The sequence below is a fragment of the Buceros rhinoceros genome, unplaced genomic scaffold (assembly GCF_000710305.1).
Source record: "Buceros rhinoceros silvestris isolate BGI_N320 unplaced genomic scaffold, ASM71030v1 scaffold5432, whole genome shotgun sequence".
In the NCBI taxonomy this organism is placed as follows: domain Eukaryota; kingdom Metazoa; phylum Chordata; class Aves; order Bucerotiformes; family Bucerotidae; genus Buceros; species Buceros rhinoceros.
In genome coordinates, this window is record NW_010399362.1 from 32336 (window position 1) to 42155 (window position 9820).

The 9820-nt window shown below is 35.3% G+C and overlaps 1 protein-coding gene across 1 annotated transcript in view; it reads right to left on the bottom strand.

The window, feature by feature from the left end:
• LOC104489279 (serine palmitoyltransferase 1) overlaps positions 1–8892 on the bottom strand; it is a gene marked incomplete at its 5' end in the record, with an annotated part of 17435 nt that extends 8543 nt beyond the window's left edge. Inside the window, 7 exons of the mRNA XM_010131424.1 lie at positions 1167–1221; positions 2450–2546; positions 2823–2918; positions 4136–4243; positions 4961–5050; positions 6896–7025; positions 8760–8892. Coding sequence (XP_010129726.1) covers positions 1167–1221; positions 2450–2546; positions 2823–2918; positions 4136–4243; positions 4961–5050; positions 6896–7025; positions 8760–8892 — 709 coding nt within the window. The remainder of the gene's footprint in view (positions 1–1166; positions 1222–2449; positions 2547–2822; positions 2919–4135; positions 4244–4960; positions 5051–6895; positions 7026–8759) is intronic.
• Between the last annotated feature and the right edge of the window lie 928 nt (positions 8893–9820).

The following is a 9820-nucleotide window of genomic DNA, read 5'->3' on the forward strand; positions in this document are numbered from 1 at the left end:
TTTCCCCTGTGTTTTAAACATACTTATAATTATCACATAAAAATGACAGGTACAGAGAATATTACAATTATTCTTCTTTTAGCTCAATCATAACATTCTATTACTAGCAAAGAAGAGACACTAACAGTTTTCAAGTTACTCTAAAATTTTAATTTTAAGTGTAGAAGCATCTGAGTATCTTTGACCTGAAAGCCTACGCATTTTAAATCCATGTTGAAATGAAGCACAGCTAAAGGAGACAGGGATTATTTCATGTTAAGATTATTTCCAAAGAAGCCAAATGTAGCTGAAGTTCTGACGTAAAACATCAGCTAAGCAGGAAACTGCTTATTTGAAATAATCTGCACCTTGCACTGAATAGTTAAGTCACTGAAACTACAAAAAAATAGCTAATATAATCAAGCATGCAGTATAGATTTTATGTGTGTTTAAGTGTTACTCATTTCTGTATATGTAACAGAAAACTGTTGAAGAAAATGAATCGTAAAATGCCTATTAAAATATCTGTTCTGTGCATTAAATAGCCGTTCAGTAGTCACAGTAACTTCTATATTTAAGTATAAAAACCTGTCATAAAAAATGCAATTACTCAGTACAGCCATCATTTAAAACAAGATAGTATTAGGCAATTTAAAACAGAACCCCTATTTTTCAGACAAATTCTAGCAATTTTCTATGTGCCTCCAGAATAATGAATACTTTTATTACTATTTAATATTCAAGTCTCATATGTAAGAACAATATTGTAATAAAGATGATGCAAGGTGCACTGAATTGCCTGGAAGAGTATCTGCCAAGCTGTATACCCAAATGCTTTTACTTAGACATTTTCCAAAATGCTTATCAACACTGTACCATTGAAAGCTATGACACTCTCCTGAAGATTTAAATGGGTAAGGGCTTGCAACAGCCTCACTAGTGTCCCGGTTTGAGCTAGCATTAAGCTAGCATTAACTAGCATTAAGGAATAATCTCATTTCGATCTCTGAGTTGGAAAAGGATGACTTTCTTCCTTTAATATATATATATAATTTAGTGTACATATCCCAGTCTAAGTATCTGTAAAACTAGAAATAGATTTGGGCAAGGAGAGTTCTTTAAAGCTGGCATTAAAACAGCATGGTTAAATCAACAACAGCCAAAAAAAGCCAAACACCCACACTTACCCCTGTAAAGCTTTGTGAATTCGTTCGCATTTTGCCCGGAGAGTCTGAAATATGTCTACACACACAACAAAACACAAAACAAAAAGAAACTTTATATCTCTATAAATCTAAGGTTTCAAAAAAAGGCATTTGGTATGAAAACCCAGATACACGTTTCTATAGAAGTACTAAATCTCTTCACCACTCCTCATAACATTCCTGAATCCAATTTCTAGCAGAAAATGACATGATTTTAAGATCTGAAGAATGCATTATTTCCCTTTATCTCATTACTCCAGCTGCACTGATTCATGATGAGGAAAGGATGACACAGACACTTAGTAATGGCATTGAAATAGCAAGTCCAACTTATTCATATCTATGAAATATCTACAGCCATGCAGACTCTGCTCCTTGATCCTGTCTGTAACTCACTGCAGACTCCTAAACAGGAAGCTTTGACTCCTGGATGTGCAAACCTTGGTTCTTTTCCCTCGGTAAAGGTTGATCCTCCAGTAGAGCTAACCAACTCATAATTTACTCTTAATTTTTTCTGACTTCTGTTTAACTTCTGAGGACTAGGTGTGGGCTACCCAGTAGTATTTGTTCATATGTGACAAATTAAATACTGCAGATGTCCTGAAGTTTAATAACAAATACACAGTTTTGGCCAATTTTGTCCTTCCATATGCATCTCACTGCCTCTACACACCTCCCCCCCAAAAAAAACCCCCCAGTCTCTCTCAAGGACAATTCTCTGACTCCTACAGAAGAAGATCCTGCCTGCCAATTTTATTAAATGCCCTGTACTTGGTCCTGCCAAAACCGCAGGTGTTTGCACCATAATCATTGCTGTGATCCTTGTCTGGATGCTTACTTGGAGAAGAAAAAAAGTTTGTAGAACAAGTGGAAAGGAAAGGGTTGTTCAGTCTGAGGAAATATATTTCCATCTGTTTCTCTTTTCCCTTCTTCCATTTGTTTTGAAGGAATTTGTTTTCAAGGAAGAAGCATAAACTAGTCTATAAAACAGAATAATAATTTCTTATTTGTTTAGTGAAAACCATCTCTGTCCCTCATAGCCTCAACTAACTTGATTATTTTCAGCTGGAAGAAAGAAAGGGGGGAAATGCTTAAGGAGGAAAGCGGGATGGAAAATTGTATGGAGAAGAAAATCATGCATGTAAAATTCATTAGCTGAAAAAGAGAGAGGACTTTAAAAGGTGAGAAACTGAAGTAGAGAGAAGTATGAGTTATTAGTTTTGGTGAAGAAAAACTGACGAATAGGATTTTCCTGAATTAAGTACCTGGATTATCTTCCATAATATTCAGAGCCTCAATAGCAGCTGCAGCTAACAAAGGAGGTAGGGATGCAGAAAAGCAGTAGCCTTGACCAGACAATCGCTAGGGAAGCAGAAAAAAAGTAATCACAATGGTTTAAAAGTTATTTCACATACATTTAAGCCATCGCTCCTCCTTGCATAGAGATTCATTGAAGGATTTAAAACTAAGTCTCCAATTCATCTACAATATTTCACAGAACCAGAGAGTTTCTGTTTGGAATCAAATGTTGCATCATAATTTACACCATAACACTCCTTGCAAATTGACATTAGTAACTATCTCTAATTTCTGTGTAACTAATCCTGCCACACCATAAAAAAATGAGACCTTGCTTACCTGATGGTCAATAATAAAAGATCTTCCACAGCAAAATCCTCCAATAGAAGCCAGTGAATTTTCCATGTTTGCACTAATAAGATCTATATCATCAATCTGCCAGTTAAATTAACAAGTTAAGAGATGTTTTTGATTACATCAAGTCTACTTACAAGCTAAAACTACTAAAGATGTATCTTGTTTCGTATTATCATGAATACTAGAGAAGATCCAAACTATCACACTAAAATGAAGCTACAACTGAAATAATTTTAAGCAATACAGATTTATGGATTCAGAAACAGATTTATGGATGTGTAGGTCATTTATATTGGAATGCCTGGAAAAGAGTGATCCTATGTGAAGAACACAAACAGAAGAAAGCAAATTGTATAGACGTTTGTGACAATTCCTCAAAGCACTCAGTGTGACAACGTCCTTTAAGAATGTAGTCCCACTGCAGTCAGAGTTAGAATGTGATTAAAATTGAGCATAAGCTTAGTTAAATCAGAGTTTGAATCTTAGACACACAATTGTTGTCTTTCACTTGTTAGTTGCAAATGTATTTTTTGCCAGGTTCTGTATCTCACACTGGTGACCACTGCTGTATTAAAACAATAGGAGATAGAAGACAGAATGAACTCACAGAATTTGGCATTTCACTTCCAAACTGAACTCAGACACTGTCAGAGTCTAGTGAGAGATGCTCCACACTAAGACACTAGAAACCAAAAGAGCACTCCTTCCTTTCTCAGCTGAGGTGGCTGTGGTATCAAACAACCACAAGCGTACTGTTTTGGATTTCGGAAGTATTCCTCAGCTGAATAAAAACCACAAAAGGTAGATGCTGGAAAAATAGTTTGGCTTAATCTGCCCATAAATTAGTAAGACATCTTTGAAAGGACCATCAAAAGCTTTATCATATTTTCCCCTTCCTTTCTGGAGTAAAAGGCAATAGAGCACAGTAGGCTGGTGGTGAGAAGATTTTTCTAGCTTACCCCTAGCCCCCAAATACTCCTGCGTAAGCATGACACTTTTAAGTGTATAGGGCTGTAAAATACTGCAATTATCACACTGAGCATCCAAAAAAAAAAGGATAAAATCATGCATTGTGAAAATTCTTTTGTTATCTTCCTGCTAAAGGTAAGTAAAACTATTTCAAGTTAAGCACATCAAAAAAGTGCCAAGACCCAAAAGCCTTAAGAATGGTAAAGTACGTTTACATTTCCATTGTACACCACTAAGCATTGTTAATGATGCGAGTATAAGAATTCAGATGCACAGTTTGATTCTGTACAAGTGTCTTGTTCACAACATAATTCAAAGGCACTTACATTTATCCCAAAGTGTTCAGTAATTCCTCTTCCGTGTTCTCCAAGGACTCCAAAGGAAAGGCTCTCCTCCAAAAATATTCTAACTTTGTATTTATACTTCAATTTTATCTAAAATGGAAAAAATTATATAAAATACAAGTCAAGCCCATCAAAAATTGGTAACAAACTGGGTGGGGAAAAATAAGGTAAAGACAGCAAGTACAGAATCCCAAATACTGCAGAACTGTCAGCTCTAGGGGTGTGTTCTGTGATTAAAAGCCTTCAAAGTTATTCCATCATGTAAGACTAAGTTTTCATAAATGTGCATGTTAAAAAAATATTTTTAAAATAGAGTAACAAGTACTTTCAAATGATTCATTGTCACAGTATTTTTTTCCCCATTGTCTACTAGAATATAGCCTGCATGAAAAGCCAATTTATGCTGAAGAGCAAATATTTTCCTTAGAGTCACTCTTTACAACAGCTGCGTGAGAGTTTCTTTTAAACATTTTTTTTAGAGATAACTTAGTTTATCAATTTAGTACCATATAGCATAGCTGAAAAGACAGTATTTTACTGTTAAACCTAAGACCATATATTATAATACAACCAGATATTCATTTGCAAGTTTTATTATATATAGCTTCAGAATCTGAACCCTGATCAGAAGTTTCAAAACAATGTAAGATTTAGGATTGCCATTTCACGAATGTTTGAGAAAGCAAGAAGGTAAACAAAAAACTGCGTGCAAAGCATTTCTATGAGGGCTTAACTATATGATACTACTATTTCGTTAACCACAAGTTTTCATAAGCAGAGTTTAAAAGGCAAACTGAAACTACTTACCAATTCTGGAAGAGGGCAAACATCTCCTGTGTTTATATATAATCCTTCCACTACAATAAACCTTCGAGTTACACGGGCCTTGCGAGGATTCTTCAGAGAAAGATATGGTATCAATTCATATCAATTATTATTATTATTATGAAGTGAAGCTCTGAAGATATTTTGATAGGGAAGGACAGTAATGGGAAGGGAAGGGAGATAATATCTCTTTTTCAAGTAAACTTCTACTTTAGTTTAAACTTAGTATTTATCATTTGTAATGAAAGTTGAAATGCCTCATTGGACTAGTTTTTCTTTATTTTGTAGGAATTTTGAAGGTTTTAACTCTCACAGAAGATTTAAGATGCCTTGATTTGCAACAAATCATAACCAATTCATTTGAAATTTAGTAACATTTTAACTTATTTTATTAATAAAATACAAACGATGTAACTACAGAACAAACGCTACAAAACTTGGTCTCTAATGTACCCATTAGTCTGAGCATCTGAAGGCTTTTCTGCAAGTGGTTTGTGCCCCAGGCTTCTCGGTGCAGCACAAGCATCTCACAAACATAAAACACAATCCAGAAGTATTCGTAACATTCAAGTTACAATCTCCTTGTCTGATCTCTGGATAATGTAGGCTATAAGAATATCCTGCTCTGGTTTCTGTTTAAACTTCAATAGTATGATTTGAGTTTTGTTTTAAAAAGTCATTCCCCTCATATTTACCTTAAGCCTTGCTGGTATTTTCTGATCGAGGATATTAAGTCATGCTTCTTACCTTTATCACTTCTTGTGAAAAGGTTCATAGAACGTCTATTTGACTTTTGAGTGGTAGGCGCCAAAACTAGGCACGGTCCACTCCACAAGTTGCACCAACTTTACTGGTATGATCTATTCCTTCCTAGTCAGTATGTCTTACTTATATACACATGTTCTATATTAAGCTCTCGGCCATCAACCTGATGTTCATATTCAGCTAGTTACATTAAGAAACTTTAATCATGTAGCTATATCCAGGCACTCTGCTCTAACAAACCAAGTACGTTACACAAATAGCATCACTAGTCTGTCAGTTACATCTAAACTCATGTAAAGATTATCTGACAAAATATATTTTCTATAAACGTATGTTAACTAGTATTTTGTCTACAAATTTGCCATTAATCAGATACAGTACTAACTGAGATTTATGTTAAGCTGATTGGCTTAAAATTATGCAGTTTATTTACTTTTTCTATATGTTAGCACAAGATCAGCTTTCTTCCAATTGTCTGTAACTTTCCAGCATTCTCTGAAAAAGGCACATAATGGAGACAGCTCTTTGGCCAATTCTTTTAAAATTCATTTAACCAAGGTATTTGTACTTGCTGATTCTATTTTAGTAGCTGCTTTTGGACACCCTTTTGTACTACTGTCAGAATGAGAAGCAAGCCATCAAACTGACCCAGATTTTTCAAGAGAGAACATCTTCAGAGTTAAGTGCAGGACACGGGAAGAGTATAACAAAAAAAAGAATCATATTGATTCTATAAATGAAAGGGTTACAACTAGCCATTTGTGTTGATCTTATTGCGTGGCATTCAAACTGATAATTAACTTGCATGATTTATTAGGTAAACGTAGTTACACGAATTTCTAAAAGATGACAAAAAAGTTCTGTAATATTTTTTAAAAAAATCTCACACTTCAGTCATCTGCCTATAAAGATATTACCTCACTACTGATGTCTGTGAGCTCATTTTCAGGGGTTTCACAGACAAATGTCAATTAACATTCTTTAAACAAAAGTAGATCTTAATTACATAAACAATGTTAATTGCTCAGTAGAGATTTATGAAAACAAACCAACTGCCTGTAAGCATTGCAACCACTCAATTTAACAACTGAGTTAAAAAATGGGGGGAAGGTGACACAGAAGAGTACAAATATTTCTTCAAAGGAATGGTACCTTTTGATCTTCAGTCTCTTGTTCTTTCAACAGTCGTTCAAGGTCAGCCATATCGTTATGCTTAAATAACTTGATGTTACTACGAGATGCCTGCAACCCCTTCTGAATAGCAAAGCAAGCAGCTTCATCTCTGTAAATAGAGCAAGCCCTCTTAAGTTTGCACTTGGTTTAACAATTATTCAAAGAAAGCTAGCTATTAGGACTGACCTGCTTTTAAACAGATATCCATACTTAGGTGTAGCTAAAAAACAGATTTATTAAAGCATCAGGTATTTTATTTACATTTTGAAAACTCATTTCCAGAGCTTCTCAACTTTCCTATACACTATAGCCACTAAAAACAAGTCAACAGGTTTTTTCTTTAGGTGTACACTGGTCCCTTTGCTGGTATGTGACAGCTGTTTATTTGAAGACAGCATTCCATGGACTGGGTACAATACTATGGTAATCATCCCACCAACCTCTCACTCTGTTTGCTCTGGGTTTTAGGAAAAAGGCAGAAAGATGTGCCTGTAACATTTATAGTGGTCCTCCAAGTATTCAAAACCTGTTTTTTAATACCCTTTGGGAATTACTATCTCAGTGTTCAAAGAACCAGCCAACATTTCTAAGCACTGGAAAAGCCAGTCTCTGAGCATGAGGTATGCAATTTACAGCTGTTTAAGTCGAGTAATCTTTTTAAAATGGCAAATAAATCAAACCTGCCGCACACGGTAAATGCAGTAACTTCAACGAAGTTGCTTTTAAATATGGCGAGATCTTTTGTCACTGAGAAACTGAAACAGTACGAGATAGCTAAATCCAGGATACACTGGCATCTTGAATAGTGTGCACAATCCTGGTCATTCGTCTCAAAAAAGCTGACCTGGAAATGTTCAAAGATGACCAAAAAACATGATCAAAGTTATGAAAGAACTTCTGTAAAAGAAGTCAAATAGGCTGCAAGCCTTTCACTTGAAAAAGAATGCACTGAAGAAAGGTTTTGGCAGACAAATACAAAAGTATTGGTGCACTGTGGCTTAACCCCAGGAGGCAGCTAAGGCCCAAATAGCCACTCAATCACTCCCCCCATGGAGAAAATGCATCAGTTCACTGACCAAAAACGAAATGCATCAATTGAAATTAGGTGTTATATTCAAACCAGGTATTTTTTCAAATTTTTTCGTAAAATGTTCAAGTTAAGCTGTGAAATTACATGTCACAGAAGCATTGTGGATATTAAATATTTACAAGGTATTAAAAGAATAGGAAAGCTTAAGAAAAAGCCATCAGTTGCTACTAAACCCAAATCCTTCTCTTTGGCTCCTAAAGTTCTGAGTATTGTTGCATTATTTCTCTTTTTTTTTTTAACTCTTCCCTAGACAAATTATGACTGGCTATTCTCAGGGACCCAGTACTGGGCTTGCTGAATGTTTAGTTTGACCCTGCATAGCTTTACTTGTGTTATGTTAATATGTACCGGTATTTATCCAACTAATCAATTGCAAATATACTTGAGGGGAACAACTGTCCTGCAAGAAAGGTGAAAAGCTAGCAGTAAACAGGAGAAAATCAAATATGACTGTACAGTTCCTTAAGAAGAAAACAAGGTATTAGACTGCTGTTAGTTTTTGTGTGAGCAAGTCTGGCAATTTTTTTAACAGTTGACTGCCAAAGTCACCTATTCCATGAGAAAAGCAATAACTGATTTGATTTGCAGTATTTGGCAAAGAAAAGATATTTGAGCTTTGCATAACAAAATACTTGATCAAAACAAGCATTGTTTTCTAAATGGTTAGCTTAATATGATTGCCTATAATGGAAAAGAAAAATTGAAAGGAAAACTCTTTATTCTGGAATTTCCTAAGTAGAAAACAATACTTACACAAAGACAATGTCCCCTCTTTTTGAATATGCAGGAATAGCACTGGCAATTGTTGCAAATCCGTATGAGTATATGATAGCTTCCTCTGTCCTCATGAATTTTGCTAGTCTCTCTTCTAATTCTAAGTGCACATCTATTTGAGAGAAAAATTGACAAGATCTTAGATAGATTACTTGGTTTTGTATCAGAAAGACTATCATTGCCTTTAGCGACCATCTAGTTGAAACAAACAGAATGTTTATTTGTAGGAAGCATGTTACAAACACTTTTCCCAAAACCGGCTGCAACCAATCCAGTCATACTTAAACCTACAAGTAACCCAATATTAATGAGAAACTTTGATATATCTGAAACTATTTACATAACGTGGCTCTCATGTTCTTACGCAATAATAATTAAAATCTACTTGTGATTAGACCACAAGTAAACAATGCAGTTCTTGGACTGCAACTAGGAAGCACAGTTTATACAGTCAGACAACAAATAGCTATGTAATTTACAGCAATTAATGAGGTCCCACTGGCAGACTGTCAGTTCTTCCAAGCTAATGCTCCCACAGCATATGGCATAGCTATTATATCAGAAAACTGCTCTTGTCAGGCTGCAATCACATACCATCTTCTGAATGTGCCTCAGCCAATTGAAAAGGTCACCATCTCCATGTCAGAGATTACTCACCCTTAAGATCAATTGACACAAGAACATACACAAGCATTTCCAAACCAATTCAGTCGAAGTGACCCATGTTAGAAACAAAACACCACTAAATCAAAAGATTAAGGATAATACCACATGGGAGCAGACTGTTGATGCAGAAGGGCAATCACAGTGTTAAGCATTCTGCCTAAGTAAACTAACCTGTATCAGACAAACTGTTATTTTAGTTGTGTAACTTTCTTGCCACTACCTGCTTCTGCTAGCAAATGTTAGTCAGAGAATGACCTCTTCTGTCAACTGGAAATAAATAAGATTGAAGGGCTAATAGAGGTCCTGAGTGTGTGACTTGGAAGATGATAATTGGCCAAATGCTACCTTCTTGCATTGAGAGTTTATTGAAAATA